The sequence below is a fragment of the Dipodascopsis tothii genome (genome assembly GCF_038497935.1).
Source record: "Dipodascopsis tothii strain CBS 759.85 unplaced genomic scaffold V1510scaffold_7, whole genome shotgun sequence".
NCBI lineage: Eukaryota > Fungi > Ascomycota > Lipomycetes > Lipomycetales > Lipomycetaceae > Neoaidaea > Neoaidaea tothii.
Genome location: NW_027117991.1, coordinates 96,104 through 114,859, shown reverse-complemented (window position 1 = coordinate 114,859; position 18,756 = coordinate 96,104). Strand labels below are relative to the sequence as shown.

The following is an 18,756-nucleotide window of genomic DNA, read 5'->3' as shown; positions in this document are numbered from 1 at the left end:
TCGTCGGTGTCGGTTTGACGGAGGTTCGAGCTAGAGAGAACGAACGTGATAGTTTGCGCGGCCGCACTTAGTGAAAATTGGTGGTTAAGCCCGGATGCAGGAACGCCGCCAAAGGGATGCAGCTCGCTAGCGGCGGCGCGTGTGTGGGCAGCACAGAGCATTGCAGCAGCTGCGGACGACTGGGCTGGGATGGGCTGGCTGCGGGACTGCTGGGGCGGCAGCGGCGGCAGGGCGACGGCGGCTACGAGACGGCAGAGACAGTGGTCGACGGTCAGATTAGTGGACTCCCTGGACAGCGGCCAGTGGACTCCTGAACAGAGGCCGGTGTCATGTTCTCACAGTGGGCAGACGAAAGTGGGCAGGCGCGTACCACGGGCGCGGTACGTTCGGCGGTGCGGCGACGGCAGCCACGGTGTGGCGGGCCGCGCGGCGGTGCTGCACGGCCACGGGCTGTGCCAGCCACAGAGTCACCAGTGGCGGTGCAGCGAGCCGCTGCCAGGGCCTACTTGTGGCGGTGCACCAAGCCTCCGGCAACCCCGTCGACGGTGGCTGCCCTCGCGCAGGCAGTGGCGCAGCCGCCCGCCGGGCCTACTCTCGGCGGAGGCACCGTCAGAGGCTTGTCCGTGGCGGTGCGCCCTCGCCGGTGGCCCTTCGGGCACGAGGTGGCCGCATACAGCCGCCCATAGCCGCCGCGTGCGGTCTTCGGTAGTGACGTAGACACTCTTGTTTATATACATCACATTCAGCTGGCAGCGCGTCGCGCCGGTGCCGTTGTCGCAGCTGCTGCGCGCCGCACACGGCCGCAGGCGCCCAAAATCGCAGACGCAGGAAGAGACCGCCAATGACGTAGATGAGATGGAAGACAAAAAACAGGCCGAAAACAAAACACCGATCGTAAACAGAAAAGCAAACCCGAGGATATAGGACATTGAACCCGCTAGAAGCTTTGGGGGACCTGCATGGCGGGCGGGCTGGCGTGCATGCCGTTCTTGCGCTCGTAGCGGCCGCGCTTCATCTCTTGCTTGAGCGCAACCGAGTCCAGGGGCTTGAGCAGCTCGAACGAGCACAGGAGCTCCTCGGACACGGACATGACGGCGCCCCAGTTGTCGAACTCGCCGCAGTAGTTGGGCGCGGAGAAGACCGTGACGAGGCTGCGCTCGTTGAAGAACTCGTAGCCGTCCTCGACGACCATGTGTGCGCGGCACACGAGGTCGAACTCGAACTTGGCCAGGAACTTGTTGATCGCGGTCTTGCCAAAGCAGTACGACACGCCGCGCTCGTTGTCCTCCCACTCGTTGTGGGTGTCGGCGGGGTCGGACCAGAGCAGGTCGTTGAGTAGGCCGTAGTCGGGCACGTCCGTGGGCCGCTGGATGTTGCGGATCTCGTCCATGTGGTTGAGGGCGGGCGAGAGCCCGCCGTGGACGCAAAAAGATCTTCGAGGCCACGATGGACGAGATGGGCAGCGTGTCGAACGTGTCGATGAACGACTTCCAGACCTTGATGTTGCAGCGGCGCTTGCACTCGTCGTAGAAGCCGTAGACACGCGTGACGTTGGCGCACTCGTGGTTGCCGCGCAGGAGGAAGAAGTTCTCGGGGTACTTGATCTTGTAGCACAGCAGCAGCAGGATGGTCTCGAGCGACTGCTTGCCGCGGTCGACGTAGTCGCCGAGGAAGAGGAAGTTGGCGGCGGGGGGGAAGCCGCACATCTCAAAGAGCCGGATGAGGTCGCCGTACTGGCCGTGGACGTCGCCGACGATCTTGACCGGCGGCGAGAGCTCGATCAGCGTCGGCTGGGAGAGGAAGACGTCGCGCGCGCGCTGGCAGATCAGGTGGATCTCGGCGTTCTTCAGGCACACCGACTTGGTCACCTTGCCCGAGTAGCCCACGTCCAGCAGCCGCTGGATGATCTCGTCGACGTCGAAGGACGGGATGCCCATGTCGCGGGACCCCGTCGTGCTCGACGTCGAGCGGCGGTGCGTCGGCGCGGCCAGCGTCAGCGACTGCAGGCCCGTGCCGAGCTCGTCCGCGAGCGCGCCGGCGGCGGCCTCGGCCGACGCCGCGCTCCGCGCGGACGCCGCGCTCCGCGACGACGCGTACGACGTGCCCAGCTCGTGCGCGTGCCCGTCCACCGACAGCCGCGTCTCGGGCGCCGGCGGCAGCCCGTCCGACGCCCGCCGGATCAGGATCGGCTCCTTGGGCTCGACGACCTGCATGCTCGGCGGCATCTGGAACGTCGGGTCGATCGACGTCGGCGTCGTCGGCGAGGCCACGTCCGACGACAGCCGCCGTGTGTGTGTCGGCGATGGCGCGTGGCTCGCACTATTCTCGCTCTGGTCCGCGTCCTTGGCGAACAGCGTCTTCGGCCGGATCGAGCGGCTCGACCGCGTCGAGCCCTGCGTGTCCGACCGCGAAAACGCGGGGTAGGCCTGCAGCGGGTCTGCGCCCTTGGCGCCAGGCGCCTTGGACGAGCTGTTGCCCATCGCGCGCTCAGCCCGCGCCCGTCGGGCGGCCTGCGCGCCTGGCGGTCTCCGCCGAGGGTCGCCGCAGCTGCAGCGCGCGCCTTACGGCGGGAACGGCCGGTGGGGGCCGGTCGTCTCGATTCCGCGTGCCGCCGGCGATCGCGGCATCAACTGTGTCCGCGGGCGGTCGGCCGGCGGAACGTCCTGGTGTTTTGCGGCCCGCTGTTCTGAGGCCTCTTTCGCCCAGCGGCGCCGTCTCTGCAGGAGCAGCGGCCTGGCCGGGTGTGATTCTGTCCTTGTCAGCCCGGCTCTGCCACGTCCGCGTCTGCGCCCGCGCCTCCGTGGCGCCTCGCGCGTTCGCGCTCGCGCCGCCACCCACCTGTGTACGAGCCGGATACGTCCGGCCGATGGATTGCGTGAATGCAATACCCGATGAGCAACGATCTGCCGGGGTCTTCGTGTGAAGAAAGAGAATAACGAAGAAAATTGGAGGTGGAAGAAGTGTGGTGAGGTCTGCCGGGCCAAAACCTACGCCAAAACTCAAAGTCCTGCGGAGATGGTAGATCGGTGTTCGGGCCGCGACCGGCCGCCACGGGCGCATTGGCGGCCGGCGTGCGCGGCGGCCGGCGCCGGCGGACGGCCCGCGGGCGTGGTGGCGCTGGCAGGCGCGGCGCGTGGCCGCCCGGCGCCGGACGGCTGCTCGGCCGACGGCGATCGGCGGCGACGGACTTAGCCGGCGATAGCTGGCGTGCGTCCGCAAGCGAGATCGCCGGGTTCGCCGGGCGCCGCGCGCGGCGGCGCGTGCCGGGGGCGTTCGTGCACGCACGCCGCGGGCGTCCGCGGCCGCAGCAATTGGCCGGGGATGCCAGGTCGGGCCTATCGGGGCGGGCGCGACGTGCAGACACGTGCAGCTACGGGGCCAGGCTCGGCAGGTCCTGGCGCCGGGCGCCTGCGGCGGACGCCTGTGGCGGACGCCTGGCGCGGCGGCGGTGGGGTGCCGCGGTGGGCGGGGCTGCGGGCTGCGGGCTGCGGGCTGCGGGCGCGCGGGCTGGCGCCTGGCGCCGCTGGGCGCCTCCCCGGTCCGGCAGGCGTGGCGGCCGGGGAGCGGAGACAGCGGCCGGCGGCAGCACGCGCTGCGCAGCCGGTGCCAGCAGACCGCAGCTCGCCGCGGACGTCGCCGACGGCACGGGCGCACGCGCCGTGTCTCGGCTGATCTGGCCAGGTGGCCCCGGCCACGCCCCACGCGGCGTACGCTCCCCGCCGGCGGCCGGACGGACGCCCAGGCGCCAGGATCGCGCTCCGCACGCGTGCCCGCCGGGACGCGGCCAGGCCAAGACGCCGCAGACGCCGCGGGGAGCGGCCATTCCCGAACCAGCTGCGGTATCCCGTGGCGCTCCGGAGCTTCCCTCTACAGGCATCCGAGCGCTTCGGCGGCCCGCCTTAGCGCGCCTTAGTGCTGCCGCCGGCCCGCGGCCAGGCCGCGGCTGGCCGGCCGCGCTGGCGGCGGGCAGATTGGTCTGGGGCTCGATAGCAGTGCGGCTCAGCCTTTACCCGGGCGTGGGTCACAACGGGCCCTTGTTACCCGTTACCCGGAGCGGCCGCCCGCGCGTTACCCGGGCGCACCCACCCGCTGCTTGACCTGCCTATAAATACCCGTCCGGCGCTCCCTGTCGGCACCGACAAAGGTAAGTGCTACGGGCACGACGCAAATGATGAATGCTATAAAATTATCAACTAGAAGCTGTTTCCGAACAATTATGTGGATTTTTAATAGAATCGCTACTCTGATACGCGTTGCCGCCCTCTGTGTGGATCAAGCTAACAAACAGGTGCCGGACTTAATAAATCTCTGATCTGAAATTCTTGCGGGCTCTGCCGCACGTAGCGTAGTTTCCGGTGCGTTTGGGCCTGTGCTGGCGCGGCTCTGCCGCTCTGCCGGGCTATCGGCCGGTGCTCGGGCCGCCCGGTGCGGCCTGGGTGGACGACCGGAAGATGCCAGCGCAGCTGGAAGTTGGCACGTAAGCTCGAAACACCGAGAAAATCGTCGGGGACTTGGCGCTGCAGGCACGCGCGCTGCGTGCAAAGTGCGGCCTGCAGGTCGGGCCTCACGCTCGGCTGGTGGCCGATGGTGTGCGCCGGTGGCGGCGCTGCGAACGGCATGCGGTGCCGGCGGCGGGGCCGTACACGGCCAACCGGCGGCGGAACCGGCAAGGCCATGTGAGCCGGCTGCACGGCTGCAGGCGGTTGCATTTAAGGGTGACAGGACGCACAGCGGTCGTCGCCGACGCGGGCATATCAACGCACTGGCCGATGCGGTGGTCATCAGCGCACTGGCCGATGCGGTGGACGCCAACGCGGGCTCGCCCGCGCAAGCTCGTCGACGCAAACCCACCGGCGCGGGCTCACGGCACCTACAGGGCGATATGGCAGAAAGTGCTCATGTATTAACGTACAACAAAGATTTTAAGTCTACTTTTACCCCTTAGTACATCCGCTTGTCGTACGCAAACAGGTCGCTGAACTCGTCCAGAGGCGACTGCTGCAGGGCAGTCTCCTTCCAGAGGTTGGGAGTCAGGAAACCGTAGGTGTTGCCAATGGCAACGAAAGTAGCCTTGAGGGTGTTCTCAAGGGTCTTGGTCGAACCGTTCGACGACGTGTACGCGTCCGAAATACCGGCCAGCTGGAGCAGTCTCTTGACGGCAGGCGAGGCAACGACACCGGTACCACGGGGGGCGGGAATGAGACGGACCGAGACGGAACCGCACTTGCCGGTGGTCTTGGCAGCCAGCGAGTGGGGCTGACCAAGGTTAGCACCCCAGTAACCACGACGGACGGGGATGACGCTCAGCTTGGCGATGATGATAGCAGCACGGATGGCGGTAGCAACCTCCTTGGCGGTCTTGATTCCGAGACCAACGTGGCCGTTCGAGTCGCCAATGACAACAATGGCCTTGAAACGGGTGCGCTGACCAGCACGGGTCTGCTTCTGAACGGGCTTGATCTATGTCTCGTTAGCCATCTGCCGTGCAAACACCGTCCCGGGCAGCTTACCTTCATGACCTCGTCCTTCAGCGAGGGCAGGAACTCGTCGACGATCTGGTACTCCTTGATCGGCAGCGAGTGGAGGTAGATCTCCTCCATGCTCTTGATCTTGCCGGCCTTGACGAGACGGCCGAGCTTGGTCACCGGCTGCCAGGTCTTCTCCTCCTCGCCACGGCGAGGTCCACGGCGCGGGCCACGACGGCCACGGCCTCTGTCACCACGTCCACGTCCGAATCCACCACGGGGAGCCGCGTCAGCCATTGTTATTGATATATGAGATTGGGGGTAGTAATACTATAAGGTGATGGAGAGAAAGAGGAGCCGTAAAAATGCGATGATATCCGTCAATGTCAGCCTGAGGAAATTTTTGGTGTAGTCCTGTGGCGTGCGCTGCTTGGGTGTCGCGCACACACACAATTACTGCTGGGACTGGGACTGCTTTTCTTGACAATAGGGCTCAACCCTACTTTTCATTTGGCTTATGTAACATTTCCATCGTTTCTCCCAACGGCCCAGCCAGCGGCGCGGTCCGAGCCGCACGCGCTACGCCGCGCGCCAGCGCCGCACGCGTTCGGCCGTGCCTCTCGGCCGCGCTCGTCACAGCCGGGCCCTCCGCCACCTACCGACCGGTTCCACGCCCTCGCTACCGCTCCTCGAGGTCGTTGCCACTGACCATGCGCGACTTTTGCGTGCCAATCCACATTTCCATGCCGCTGGTCTCGGTTTCTTCCGCGTCACCGGCCGACCGCGCGGTCTCCGGTCCTTCCGCGGGCGATGTAGCTCCACCGTCCCTGGGCGCCTCCGCACCTGCGGCTATGTCCCCCGCTGCGGTCGTATCACCAGTTCCTGCCGCATTGGCGGCCTTGACTTTCTTCAGCACAATGTAAACGCTCGTGCCAGATAGGTCTCCGCCCCGGTAGCGCGCCTCCATGGCCATTTTCTTAGGCTCGTCGTCCTCTTCCTCCATAGGTGCAGTGGCCGGCGGTCCTCCGTCGAGCAATACCATGTTCTGCCTAGTTAGCAAACCCCGCGCGTCTTGCCCGCACCTTGACCAGGTAGCTGCCGCGCTTTGCCCCGCGCGGCCGCACGATAAACACCACCGCACGCCATTTGCCGTCAAGCACACTGACGGCCGTGCCGGCCGCGTCATCATCCTTGGCCGCACGCTTTGCTTTGCCCTTGGCTGGGCCTTTGGCCGGACCCTTGGTCTTGGATCCCTTAGCCACGTTGTCGTCATCCGACCCGCCGTCCTCGGCCCATCTCCGCTTCTTGGCCGCGCCGCTAGACGTGGTCTGCGTGATAGTCTTGGTGCCGTCCGGCTCGGCCTCTAACTTGGCCATGATGGTGTCACGTAGGCTGTAGACCACGTCGTCCAATCGCGTCTTGCGATCCGAGTCTGACGCCGGCCGACCAAGAAAAAACGCCAGGTCCTCGGATGTCGGCACAAAGACTCGCGCCGGCAGTGTCTGGATCTGTGCTACGGACAAATATCGCCGTCTGCGGTCAGACCACGGTGATTAGACGCCAACTCACACGACGGGCATTGTTTCGGGTTGACTTGAAACACGGGATTGCGTAACCAGTCGCCGATCTATTCGAGTCACTCTGGAGAGGTGTCGCCAACTGGGCTCGTAGACGGACACGCGGCAAAAATGTTGCGCCGTGTGCTCCTGGCAGTCCCGTCAGATTTGAAGGCAATGACGTTGTAGTGCCGTCAACGGCCGCACAGCGTAAACACGCGCTCCCAGTCTGAAATATACAGCAGTTGGCACAGCCAGCAAAAAATGGGCTCAACCGGGAATTGAACCCGGGACCTCTCGCAATCAACTTAGAGTGAAGGCCCTAAGCGAGAATTATACCACTAAACCATCGAGCCAGCTGTTAGTAACTGTCGGTCTAAACCCTGTTTTGATCCACGCCGTGCGCTTGCGTCAGGGTAATGCCGCGCGTCCCTGCGTCTTACCTTACTCCCAATGTCGCGACTTGGCTTGCTTTCGCGCTGGAACGTTCTTACATATTCTCGAAACTCCCAACGAACCTGCATTAGTGTGTCGTCATTGGGAAAAGAGGCGCAATGCAACCACATGAGCTGCGCGGCTAGTACTAAAACGCGCACGTATCTGGCCATCGCACTGCCTGTCGCCACAGCCTGTACCCAAGATAGCTGGTCGATGGAGATAACGTCTGATTTCACCATATTCCCGGCCGATCTGTCCACGCGGCTGTGATATTCTCCTGAACTCTAGAAGCTACCAGACGTGACAAGCTGTGTCGGCGGCCACCTGTTCTCATCAGCAAAGCCTATATAACACGGACCGCGCGCCTTGTCTCAGCATTCACTCTACTACCTGATCATTTCTTCTACAAACACAAGCAAGATGCCAGTTATTTACAACAACTACAACCCGTTTGCCGACATCATCTCGACATTCCAGCAGGAGTTCGAGAAGGCTTACTCGGTGTCGCGCGGCGGTCCTTCGAACGCCCCGCCGGCGGCAGAGGACGCCCCTGGGCCGGATCAGCCTGGCCCGCAGCCTGGCCCTCACCCGGGTCCGCACCACGGCCCGCACGGCTTCCACGGCAGGCACCACGGTGGCCGCCACGGCAGGCACCACGGGCCGCACGGGTTTCCTCCTGGACCGCCCCCGCCTGGCGCGCGCGGTTTCCACGGGCCCTGCCGCGGCTGTCCGGCCTCGCAGTTCTTCCCTGGCGCGTTCCCTGCCCAGGCGGACGGCGGCGCCGACAGCCAGCCCGACGCCACCGGAGCCGGTCCTTGGGGCGGCTATCGAAGTAGGCGTGTCGAAGAGGATGCTGATGCGGCCTTCTCGCCGGCCTTGGACCTGTTCGAGACCGAGAAGGACTACCAGGTCGTCGTGTCTCTACCCGGCGCCTCCGCAAACAGCATCGACGTGGACTTCGACACGCAGACGTCTGAGCTGACGATCGCGGGCGAAACTAAGCGATACGGCCCTTTTGCCGACGCCGAGGTCTTCGCCAACGCGGTCCAGCTTAACGAGCGCAAGGTCGGCAAGTTCGAGCGTCGGATCCGTCTCGGCGAGCCGGGAGTGCCCCTGGCTATTGTCGAGGACGGCATCACGGCCAAGTACGCCAACGGAGTCCTCGAGGTCGTCGTTCCCAAGAGCGACGTGCCCAGAAGACGCAAGGTCGTGGTCGAGGCAGACGACTGGATCGATGCCGGAGCCAGCGACTCAGCCTCGGTGCGGTCCGCAACCCCGCCGGCCGTGGAGGACAAGCCCGAGGCCGATCGGCTCGACTAAGCGATAGAGCGGCATGCGCGGCGCGCTGTCTAGCTCAGGGATATCACGGCCCACGGGGCCAAGCATGTACTCGCTGCATAATTACGGGGACTGGAATTGGAGGGAGGGACAACTTTTGACTAATGGGTTTATCTATGCGCTATCTTCTAATAATTTACGGATGTAAATACTCTTCTCTATTTGCTTTTATTAACGATAAATATATGCAACTTTTTTCAAAACACTTTTCAATCACAAGTAGACACGAAGCGCCGAGACGTAGAACTCGTGGCGGCTGGCGTCGACTGCCTTGGCGGGCAGGGCGGCCGACGGGCCGGACGAGAACAGTACAGAAGTAGTGTACAGCAAAATTCAGCAAAATTTTGGCAAGCGGCGCGGCGACGGGCCGGCGGCCGGGGCCGGCGGGGCCGGCTCCGGCAGTCCGGCCACGTGCCGGGTCGCGCGTGGAAACGAACAGAACAGAACAAAACAGACCAAATGAACGCCTACCGTCCGAGATTAGTGAACCCAGTGAAATGCAGAAACAAACAGAAAAGCAGAACGAGCCGGCTGGTCGGGCGCCGCGGGACGCGTAAACATAGGGCCAGCAGTAAGGATGTAGTCAGTAGAACGATAACGTCATGTCCTCTTGATGCGGGTTATCCAAAACTTTTTGAGGTGGCTCCACGACCGGTTGATGATCGGGTCGAGCCTGCTGAGGATCGGGCCAGACCGGTCAAACAGGGGCGGAGCAAATGACTCCTTGTGCGACTTACCGACCGGGTAGTCGTCGACACCGTTGATGAAGGCCTTGTCGGCGCTGTCGGGGTCGGTCGCGTCGAGCGCGAGGTGACCCGAGAGCAGGACGCTGGTCTCGGTCGCATCGAGCTCTTCGCTCGTGCGACTGAGGCCGTAATAGGACGCGGGCAGGCCAGGGACAGGCGCGTCCAGCGTGATGTCGTTGTCCGAGAGACTGCCGCTCTCGGACGGAGGGCGGTAGTTGTCGGCAATCGAATCGCCGTTGACGAGAGCGCAGAAGTAGTTCTCGACCATATCCTTGTGCTCGAACATGGCAATGATGGGGTTGTCGCGCGGCGCGACGGCGGCGCCGGTCGGCGTCGGCGCGTTGTCGTTGCCGAGGATCGAGACTGTGGTCAGTGGGGATGCGCGCGCAGACGTACCGCTGGTGTTGGCCGACGTCGTGTCGGCGTCGGGCCGGGTCTGGATGCTGTCGCACGTCGTCGACGGCGTGGACGTGTCGGCACGGCGCGCCGGCGTGCGTGCGCGGCTGCCCGAGCGCGACGGAATGCGCACAAACTGGCTGCGCAGCGAGTTGACGCTCTCGGCGTACGACCGGCGTGCGGCCAGCGCGACCGAGCCCGTGCGCTTGAGCCGCGGCGGCGTGACGGCCACGCGCTGTAGCGACACCAGCGAGGGCTTCTGGGCAAGCGGCGGCGGCGGGTCGCCGCGCATGGCCAGCGTGAACTCCCAGTGGCTCTCGGCGTCCTGGATCGACGAGTAGACCTCGAGGCCGGGCGGCTTGAGCGCCTCGACCTCGCTGTCGGCAAAGTCACCGGTGCTGTGGCGCGGCTGCCGTCAGCGTGTGGCGCGACGGGCGTACCTTGAGCCATCCTGGAAACAGCGTCCACGGGATCGTCCTCATGGCGCCGCCTAAGCTCGTTCAATTCGTCCGCGCTCTGGTCCTGCTCGTCAGCCGGGGCCCGACCTGGCGCTGTCTGCGGACACCCACCTAGGGCCCTGCGCCTCGTGAGTGTCTGCCGTGCTGTGCGCGGCCGACGCCGGGCGCCCACCCTTTATAGGGTCGGCCCCGCCGGCCGCGGATCCCCCTCGGACGCCCCGTCAGCCCTGGCTGTCCCGGCCGCTGTGTTCAGGGCGCGGCCGTTTAATTGACCGCGTCCTTTGGCCGACCGCAGCAGGCGCACCGCCCCCGGCCGCCCCCCCACCGGTAGGCCGGAGCCGCGGCCCAGCCCGGGCCGACGCTGCCGCGTCCGACCGCCGCACGCGCATGAGTCTCACCTGCGATCTAGCCGTGTTTGGGTGGATGGTCGCGCTCTGAAACCTAGCTGGGGACTAACAGTTTACGCACCGCCTGTGCGGACGCCCTACGGACACCTAAAAGGGGACTGACCGGGTGAAAAGGGAATGGTATGGGGGTACGAGGAAACACGAGCAGGCCGTGGCATTTAATAGGGAAACCGAAGGGCGCACCAGGCAAGCATCGGCCGGTGTTCTTCCCAAAAATAACAAAAACCCAAAACGGGTCTACGCGCTGGCGCAAAAAGGAAAAAAGATGCAAAGACGTGATGCGCGCGCTGGGCGAGAGCGGTGGCTGCCGCGGCACACCACGGACGGCGCACTGGCTGGCCGACAGTCGAGCTGCCCGATCCATGCCGATTGCTACTGACCGCTGGCGCGGCCGACGGCCGCCGTCCGGGGCGCACGGGACGCCGCTACGTTGCAGGCGAGCATACGCTCACATACGCGGGATGGCCGTACGTGGTAGTTACCATGTTTGATAGCCACAGCGCGCGGGAAATGCTGGACTGGTGGCCACGCACTAGCCCAGTAGAGGACCGGATGGGCGGGCGAGGCCAGGAGGGCGGACGGCGCGGGTTGCCGGCTGGGCCGGCGGCGATGGCACGAGACGGCTGGCACACGCGCGGTGGCACGGCGTGGCACAGTGTGGCGCGGCGCGTCGGCGGGCGTGGCGCAGCGACGCGTGCGCGCCACAGCCGCGCCCGCCGGCCCACGCTGCCAGCGCCGTCGCCGCGGACCAGCAGGCCCGGCGGCCCGCCACGCAGCGGTCCTGAGCAGACACGTCCACCTGCAGCAGCGTGCAGCAGCGTGCATGCGCGCTACCGCGCGGCAAGCGCCGCGCAGGCGCCGTGAGGGGGGCCAGCCGCTCGCAGGCGCGGTCAGCCGCGCCCTAGCGCGAGCGGCTGTAGCGGCTGAGCTGTCCGTCCGCGCGCCGGCGGGGGCGGGGAGCCGGGAGCGCCGGCGGACCCAGGGGCCGCCGATCAGCCGTTGCGGCTAGCCATGGCCGGGCGCTAGCGTCCACGGCCGGCGGCGGGTGTGAAGAGCAGGTGTGCCCACTGGCCCGTCGCTACGGGTAGCGATGGACGCCACCGCCATCGCGCGCCGGCATCGCGCCGCCGGTCTCGGCCGCGCAGCGCGCCCGCGCCGCCCACTTGGACCCCGCAGCAGCCTCTGCGCGCAATGCATGCGCATGCGTGCGCATGCAATGCGCGCTGCGGGCGGGCGCTAGTGCCGGCGCCCCGCGTCAGCCGCGTCAGCGAGTCAGCCGCACGGGCGCCGGCCACCGCCCGGCCGTCTGGGCGCCGGCGCCGGCCCGTGATGTGTGACGGCCGCGCCACCGCTGCGCGCGCCCGGCCGTGGCCCCAGCGCGTGCCCGCGGCCTGAGCACAAGGTGATAAGCGACAGACGTGTGACAAGCAGCGCGTCCAGAACACGGCGTGGCCATGGGCAGATTCGTTTATTCGTAAGTAAAGTACAGCGCGTCCGGGCGGGTGCCGCGGACGCAGGCAGCGCCGCCGCCGCACGTGCCCGCGCGGCTCGTGCGGCGCGGCCGCCGCCGCTCACTCGTGCAATGTCTTCATCTCTCCGTAGAGTCCTCTCTGCTGGGTCGTGTCGTACGCGCGGATCAGGCGCGACTGGCCCTCGTCGCCCTGCGAGAACGCGTAGCCGCGCTGCTTGCGCATGCGCTGCACCTGGCGCACCTTGCGGATGGCCTTCTGGAACTGCTCCATGCGCGGCCGGTAGTCGGCGATGTTGTACTTCTGGATCTCCTGGACGTGGTGATACGTCTCCGGGTAGTACATGCGCTTGGCGTACTTCCATGTGAAGTCGCGCATCAGGCACGCCGCAGCCAGAAGGATCGACGTCGCCCAGTACGTCACGGTCGGGTACGTGTGCGGCAGGACCGCGAAGTACTCGGTCGAGAAGTCGAGCTTGGGCGCGATCGTCGAATAGACCGGGAAGAACACGAGCCAGACCAGGAACGAGCCGGGGATGGCGATGACCATGTACTTGGTCCACAGGTTGGCCACGAGCGCGGCCTTGCCGAGCACGGTAAGCACGCACGCCGTGTACAGGATCGTGCCCCAGACCCAGTGGCCGCCGGTGGTGCCGTTGGGCATGATCAGGTTGCCGACAGACGCGTTGCCGAGCACGATCAGCAGGGCCGACTGGTAGAAGCCGTTGATGATCCACGCCCAGAACGAGCGCCGGTTGAACGTGGTTCCCTTCTGGCCGAGCTGGTAGAGCTGCGGGTACCGGTCGAGCAGCCGCGCGTTGATGAACTGGTCAAAGACGCCGAGGGCGAACGGCGGCGCGACCGTGAAGAGCACGTTGTAGTACGTGATGCTCCACGACTCGTAGATGACCTGGCCCGAGTTGAGGTTCTGGAACGAGTACCAGAACTGCGTCATGTACAGCGTGATGTTCTTGTAGAACGAGTAGAGGATGACCTTGCACAGCCGCTGGTAGCTCCACGCGCCGTGCACGAGCAGCAGCTTGCGCAGGTACTTGAACTGGCCGATGGCCACGTCCGCGCTGCGCGCAGCCTGCGTGCCCTCCATGCCGCTGATGCCGACGCCGATGTGCGCGGCCTGGATCATGCTGACGTCGTTGGCGCCGTCGCCGATGGCCAGCATGATCGACTTAAGGTGCCGCTTGACGAGCTTGACCACGAGCGCCTTCTGGAGCGGCGACACGCGGCAGCAGATCACGGCCTTGCACATGACAGCCAGGTTGAGGAAGTCCGTCTCGATCTCGGGCGAGAGCGCGTAGTCGAGCGAGACGCCGTCGATGACGAGCGCGAGCGTCTGGGGTTAGCGGGGCCGGCGCCGATACTTACGTCCAGCACCATGGACTCGGCGTTCTCGCCCTTGATTGCCGTCAGCTTCTTCTGGATGTTGCTGTGCGTGTCGGCCTTGCTGGTCTCGTTGACGATCAGCAGGCTCATGTCCTCGCTCAGCAGCTTGCACGACATGCCGATGTTGATCGCCGTCTCCTGGCGGTCGCCGGTGAGCACCCAGATCTTGATGCCGGCCGTCTGGAGCGTGTGGATCGTGTCCGGCACGCCGTCCTGCAGCCGGTCCTCGATGGCGGTCGCGCCGAGCAGGTACAGGTCCTTCTCGACGAGCTCGGCCGCCTTGTCGAGCTTCTCGGACCGGTTGTCCATCGACGTGGCCGCGGCGTCGTAGACCGACGTCCAGTCGCTGTACTCGGCGTCCGAGATCACGCGCATGGCCAGACACAGCGTGCGCAGGCCGTCCACGGCGTACTCCTCGAGGTGCTGCATCGTCGCCTCCACGTACGGGTTGCCGGGCGACAGCCGCTCGAGGATGACCGTGTCGGCGCCCTTGCAGAACAGCCGGATGCGCCCGTCCGGGCACCGGAAGATCGCCGACATGCGCTTGCGCGTCGAGTTGAACTCGCAGATGTTGAGCAGCTCGTACTCGCGGTTGACGCCGTTCTCGTTGATCGTGATCGACTTGGGCCGCCGCGTGTTGAACGTGTAGCCGAGCGAGGCCGCGCCGTCGACCAGCGCGCCCTCGTCCGGCGACGCCGACTGGTACTTGATCGTGCCGTCCTCCTTGAGCTCGGGGATGACCGTGTGGCACGCCGCCAGGAGCACGAGGAACTCGTGGATGACCTCCTTGGTCGGGTGCGACTCGAGGTTGTCCAGCAGCGTCTTGAAGTCGAACACGCCGGTCCACTGGCCGTCGATCTCGACCGCGCGCCGGTCCTCGGCGACGTCGTCGCCGTAGCACACGCCTGCAATCGAGCACTGCTTGAACTCCATGATGTTGCGCGTGAGCGTGCCGGTCTTGTCCGAGAAGATGTACTCGACCTGGCCCAGCTCCTCGACGAGGGACGACGTGCGGCAGACCGCGGGCGTGTCCGTGTCCTTGTAGTACATGTCCAGGTCCGAGCTGATGAGGAACGCCTGGTAGTACTTGACGACCTCGACGGTGACAAACAAGCTGATGGGCACCAGGTTCGAGTACAGCACCCAGTTGACCAGGATGTTGAGGAAAAACAGGCCGGCCTTGTTGGTGTCGGCCTCGTACAGGTACGGCGTCTCGTCCGAGCGCGTGAGCTGCAGGACCGACGCCGCCGACGAGTAGATGCACAGCACCATCAGGATCCCAAACAGGTACAGGATCTGGCGGTTGACCATGTGCTCGACGGCCGTGCGCTTGATGGGCGCGGCCGTCGCGTTGCGCATCAGCTTGGTCTCGTGGCCGGTGAAGACGACGACGCCGTGGACCCACGGCGTGTTGCGCAGCGTGGCGCCGCGCAGCAGCAGCTGGTCCGGGTTCAGCGCGAGGTCCTTGCGCTGCCCGCCCAGCTCGAGGTTGATGGTCGCATCGTACGTGTACAGCGAGCTGTTGGGCTGCTCGGACTTGATCGAGCCCGTCATGCGGCTCAGGTCCGCCGGCGACACCAGCAGCGCCGTTTCCGGCAGCGCCTGCTTGATCTTGAGGTTGGTCTCGCCGTCCAGGTTGGCCGTCTCGATGTAGCACAGGCCCTCGGGCTCGGACGACGCCAGCAGCACCATGTCGGCCGGAATCGACTCCTCGGACTCGACGCGAATGATGTCGCCGACACCGACCTGCACCCACCGCCGCTGCTCGAAGACGCCGTTGTTGAGCACGCGCACGCGCGAGTTGTTGAGCTCCTTGTCGGCCGAGTGCCGCTTGAAGTCCTCGAACAGCTCCTTCAGGGCCGACACCGACAGCACGATGCCGAGCGTCAGGATCGTCGTGAAGCGGTTCGTCGGCGACGCGTTGGGCACCTGCTGGACGATACACGTGAGGAGGAAGAACAGGTTGGCGTACTTCGAGAACTGCTCGAACAGGAACTTCGGCAGGAACGTGATCACGTTGTACTTGGACGTACTGATGTGGTTGTCCACGTACCGGTTCGCCCGGTTCGCCGCCGCGTCGTTCAGGTAGATCTCGCGGGGACCGAGCGTGGCGGGGTCGACTTGCTGCCGGCGCACGAGCTCGGCCACCCACCGGCCAAACGACCACCGCTCCTTGCGCGGCGGCGGTGTCGCGAAGCCGGGCGTCCGCGCGGGCGACGGCGTCGCCGGTGCCGACGCCAGGCCCGCGGGCTGCTGCGCGCGCATGTCCGTCAGCGGCAGCGACATGCCGGCCATGTCCTCTGGTCGGCGCCGCCCAAACGCGTTGCGCATCCGGCTGAACAGACCGGTCTCAGGCACGCCGCGCGACGAGTACCGCTTGTTCTTGCTTGCCAGCGCCTCATCGTACACGTACTCGCCGGGGTCGTCCTGGGTCGGGTCCGGCATCAGCGTCTCGTCAAAATAGGGCTGGTACGAGTTCAGCCCAGAGGCCTGCGACATGTTGCCGTGGGCTGCCAGCGAGTGCCGCACGCCGGCCATACTCGCCCGGCCGCCGGCCATGCTCGGCCGTCCGCCGGCCATGCTCGGTCGTCCGCCGGCCATGCTCGTCCGGCCGAACGGCTCCTCCGTCAGCGTGTACTCGGCGTCGTAGGGTGACGCAAACGGGTTTGTGCCCTGGCTGCCGCCAAAGCTGTCGGTCATGTCGTCGCTGTAGGGGTTGGCCATCACGTCCGGCGACGCCCGCGGCCGGCTCCCTCCAGCCGCGCTCGCGCCGTTGGTCTCATCGAATGGGTCGATCAGCGCCGGGGGCGGCCGTTGATCCATTGTCGTCCAAACTGGCGCGTTTGCGGTTTTTTGCGTCTGTCGTCGATCGCAGTGCGCAATCCCGATCAATCCCGCGCTGCGCTGCCTGTGGCCTCAATGAGCTCTCGGCTTGCCTTTGGATCCGGCTGCGCTTGCTGGGCTGCCCGGTGCAAACGTGGATTGCGGGCCTGATGAGGGTGGTGGTGTACGCAAGGTGCTGAGGAAGCCACCGCGATATTTTTAACATACGCCAAATGGTCCACTTGGCGGCAGCGCCGCAGCTACACGCCTAAGTGGGCAGGCTGCGTCTACGACACGCGGTCTACGCCTGCAGCCGGACGGGGCGGGAGGTGGTCGTGTGGCCGCTGGGTCCAGCCACCGCCCGGTCGAGGCCGGTGCTAGCCGGGCGTGGCGGTGAACGGAACGGCAGCGGCAGATGGTGGCACCGGGCAAGTGGCGGGCTGCTCGCGGGGAATAGCCGTTGGCGGTGCCTGACTCCTTGCTGCGCGGCCGGTGCCGGCGCAGGCGGTGACGCGACGGGGCAGTGTAGGTGGCTGGGCGGACTGGCGGCGCCGGCAGTGCTGCGCCGCACTGTGTGCGGCGCGCATGACAGACCGCGCGTCGGCGGTCGGCACGCGGCGGACCGACGGGCGCGCCGCACGGAGTGCGGCGCAGATCAGGACCGGGGCGCAGCCGCATGGCGCGCGGCGACGCGACGCCGGCACTTGGCCGGGTGCGTCACGTGCACCGACGGAGGCGCAGCTCGCCGCAGCTGCCGCAGCTCGCGGTACAGCGCCGCACAGCGCCGCACAGAGTGCGGCGCTCTTTCAGCATGCAATACGGTTACATTATATACAGTGACCACAATATGTACAGGCGCCCGCCGGCGCCGTGGCGCCTACTGGCCGCTCAACAGGCACTGCAGGCTGGCCCAGTACTCCGGGTGCACGCGCTCCTTGATCTCCTCCTTGGTCAACCACGCGTGTTCGACCACGTCCGTGCCCTGCTGCGGCACAAACTGGCCTGCGAAGATGTGCGACTTCATGTAGAAGACCTTGGCGTCGGTAAAGTCGCCGCCGCGGTACTTGTACTTGTACACCGCGGCTGGCACGCGCGAAACCACCCACGTATCCATGTTCTCGCCGCCGTATTGCTCCAGGCAGCGCTCGGTGGCGGCCAGGATGCTCTCCTTGGCCGTGTAGTTGACGTCCGTCGCCGGGAACTTCCACGCGTTGTCGGCGCGGTCCTTCTTGACGAGCAGGTACAGCGTGCGGTCGAGCCGCCGCTCGAGGCTCGTCAGATCACCCTTGCGGTCCGCCTCGGTCTCACGGGAGTTGGGCACGATCTTGCGGTACAGAATGGCCGACTCCTCCGACTCCATCTCGGCGTCACGCTCGGGGATGACCACCTCCTGCTTCGCCCGGCGGTCGCGGCCCAGCAGCACGTCCGGCGTCTCATGCGGGAACTGCTGCTTGAGCGACTCCGCCGTCACCTTCGGCTGTGCCTCGGCAAACTGCCGGCTTGCCAGCGTGCCCCTCGGGAAGTAGAACCAGTGCGGGAACGTCCACATCAACCGCTTCTCGGTCTCGGCCTGGTACTCGTAGTACGCCTTCTCGAACGCGCCCAGCTCGGGCGTCACAATTGGCGGCCGGCTAAGGATGGTGCCGGCCATGACCCGCGTGCGCCCAGCTGTCGGTGCGGCAGCCGCTGCGGCCGTCGCTGTCGACGCCAGCCGAGCCTGGCTGCGCACACAGCCAGGCACCCGTGCGGCCGTTCTGCAAAACGTCACCGTCGTCCACATTGTCCTGTGTAGCTGATCGTCGCACCCAGTCGTCTGATGCCGGCGATGCTGCTGTCTGCGTGCGTGGTGCTGCTAGACGTCCGTGTTCGTGCGCTGTGAAATTTTTCGCCGACTGTGGTCAAAATTTTTTTCGTGTTTCCCAAACGGAAAGCGACTGCCACGGCGAAACCGGATGGACACCAGCGCACGACGCCAACAGAAGCCAATGGGAACGGCCGCGGCGCCAGTCGACACGGTCTGGGTAGAATTTTAGTACCGGGGCGACTGGGCTCTGGCACCGTCCGGAGGGGACTCGTGGGGGGGTAATACTTTCCGAGCCGCACCCCGTGCGGCTCATCATGAGCCGCACAGAATGCGGCGCTAAGTCGCGTGCGGCGATTCTCGGCGACTCTCCGCCGGCCTTTCGCCAGCTATCCGCCGCCGGCCTGTAGACTATCGCGTTGCATCTCCCGTGCGTTCCAGAGGCACATCCGTCACGTA

General features: G+C 65.9%; 8 protein-coding genes and 1 non-coding gene across 9 annotated transcripts; 1 reads left to right on the top strand and 8 right to left on the bottom strand.

The window, feature by feature from the left end:
- Nucleotides 1-30: 30 nt before the first annotated feature.
- V1510DRAFT_425307 (Metallo-dependent phosphatase-like protein) lies at nucleotides 31-1,937 on the bottom strand (the record flags this gene model as incomplete). The annotated part of the gene is given in 3 exon segments (XM_066935129.1): nucleotides 31-66; nucleotides 1,034-1,433; nucleotides 1,453-1,937. The coding sequence occupies 3 exon segments, from the start codon at nucleotides 1,935-1,937 to the stop codon at nucleotides 31-33; spliced, it is 921 nt and encodes a 306-aa protein (XP_066790263.1).
- Nucleotides 1,938-2,133: 196 nt separating this feature from the next.
- Nucleotides 2,134-3,078, bottom strand: V1510DRAFT_444411 (uncharacterized protein). Its single transcript, XM_066935688.1, has 2 exons — nucleotides 2,839-3,078; nucleotides 2,134-2,749 (listed from the first exon to the last, which is right to left on the bottom strand). The coding sequence occupies exons 1-2, from the start codon at nucleotides 3,058-3,060 to the stop codon at nucleotides 2,627-2,629; spliced, it is 345 nt and encodes a 114-aa protein (XP_066790262.1). The 5' UTR covers nucleotides 3,061-3,078; the 3' UTR covers nucleotides 2,134-2,626.
- A 1,863-nt stretch (nucleotides 3,079-4,941) lies between these two features.
- On the bottom strand, nucleotides 4,942-5,762 carry V1510DRAFT_361920 (40S ribosomal protein uS5; the record flags this gene model as incomplete). The annotated part of the gene is made up of 2 exons (XM_066931082.1): nucleotides 4,942-5,460; nucleotides 5,511-5,762. The coding sequence occupies 2 exons, from the start codon at nucleotides 5,760-5,762 to the stop codon at nucleotides 4,942-4,944; spliced, it is 771 nt and encodes a 256-aa protein (XP_066790261.1).
- A 191-nt stretch (nucleotides 5,763-5,953) lies between these two features.
- Nucleotides 5,954-7,203, bottom strand: V1510DRAFT_310288 (uncharacterized protein). Its single transcript, XM_066930733.1, has 3 exons — nucleotides 7,035-7,203; nucleotides 6,548-6,998; nucleotides 5,954-6,510 (listed from the first exon to the last, which is right to left on the bottom strand). The coding sequence occupies exons 1-3, from the start codon at nucleotides 7,043-7,045 to the stop codon at nucleotides 6,145-6,147; spliced, it is 828 nt and encodes a 275-aa protein (XP_066790260.1). The 5' UTR covers nucleotides 7,046-7,203; the 3' UTR covers nucleotides 5,954-6,144.
- An 84-nt stretch (nucleotides 7,204-7,287) lies between these two features.
- Nucleotides 7,288-7,377, bottom strand: V1510DRAFT_t61. Its single transcript has one exon. It is a non-coding gene; the product is annotated as a tRNA-Pro (tRNA).
- A 460-nt stretch (nucleotides 7,378-7,837) lies between these two features.
- On the top strand, nucleotides 7,838-9,000 carry V1510DRAFT_413042 (HSP20-like chaperone). The gene has a single exon (XM_066933179.1). It carries the CDS (start codon nucleotides 7,880-7,882, stop codon nucleotides 8,777-8,779), a length of 900 nt encoding a protein of 299 aa, XP_066790259.1. The 5' UTR covers nucleotides 7,838-7,879; the 3' UTR covers nucleotides 8,780-9,000.
- A 98-nt stretch (nucleotides 9,001-9,098) lies between these two features.
- Nucleotides 9,099-10,824, bottom strand: V1510DRAFT_310603 (uncharacterized protein). Its single transcript, XM_066930734.1, has 3 exons — nucleotides 10,796-10,824; nucleotides 9,940-10,461; nucleotides 9,099-9,906 (listed from the first exon to the last, which is right to left on the bottom strand). The coding sequence occupies exons 2-3, from the start codon at nucleotides 10,387-10,389 to the stop codon at nucleotides 9,418-9,420; spliced, it is 939 nt and encodes a 312-aa protein (XP_066790258.1). The 5' UTR covers nucleotides 10,390-10,461; nucleotides 10,796-10,824; the 3' UTR covers nucleotides 9,099-9,417.
- A 1,551-nt stretch (nucleotides 10,825-12,375) lies between these two features.
- V1510DRAFT_362296 (uncharacterized protein) lies at nucleotides 12,376-16,172 on the bottom strand (the record flags this gene model as incomplete). The annotated part of the gene is made up of 2 exons (XM_066931093.1): nucleotides 12,376-13,623; nucleotides 13,656-16,172. The coding sequence occupies 2 exons, from the start codon at nucleotides 16,170-16,172 to the stop codon at nucleotides 12,376-12,378; spliced, it is 3,765 nt and encodes a 1,254-aa protein (XP_066790257.1).
- A 1,201-nt stretch (nucleotides 16,173-17,373) lies between these two features.
- V1510DRAFT_401807 (mitochondrial 54S ribosomal protein mL46) lies at nucleotides 17,374-18,147 on the bottom strand (the record flags this gene model as incomplete). Its single annotated transcript, XM_066932054.1, has 1 exon — nucleotides 17,374-18,147. One exon carries the CDS (start codon nucleotides 18,145-18,147, stop codon nucleotides 17,374-17,376), a length of 774 nt encoding a protein of 257 aa, XP_066790256.1.
- Between the last annotated feature and the right edge of the window lie 609 nt (nucleotides 18,148-18,756).

Coding starts and splice junctions, on each gene's coding strand:
- V1510DRAFT_444411 (XM_066935688.1), bottom strand. CDS start 3,060: ATGCGCCCGTGGCGGCCGGTCGCGGCCCGAACACCGATCTACCATCTC. Junction 2,750..2,838: donor CGTATCCGGCTCGTACACAG/GTGGGTGGCGGC, acceptor TGACAAGGACAG/AATCACACCCGGCCAGGCCG.
- V1510DRAFT_310288 (XM_066930733.1), bottom strand. Junction 6,511..6,547: donor GCGGCAGCTACCTGGTCAAG/GTGCGGGCAAGA, acceptor CTAACTAGGCAG/AACATGGTATTGCTCGACGG.
- V1510DRAFT_413042 (XM_066933179.1), top strand. CDS start 7,880: ATGCCAGTTATTTACAACAACTACAACCCGTTTGCCGACATCATCTCG.
- V1510DRAFT_310603 (XM_066930734.1), bottom strand. CDS start 10,389: ATGGCTCAAGGTACGCCCGTCGCGCCACACGCTGACGGCAGCCGCGCC. Junction 9,907..9,939: donor GACGTCGGCCAACACCAGCG/GTACGTCTGCGC, acceptor CACTGACCACAG/TCTCGATCCTCGGCAACGAC.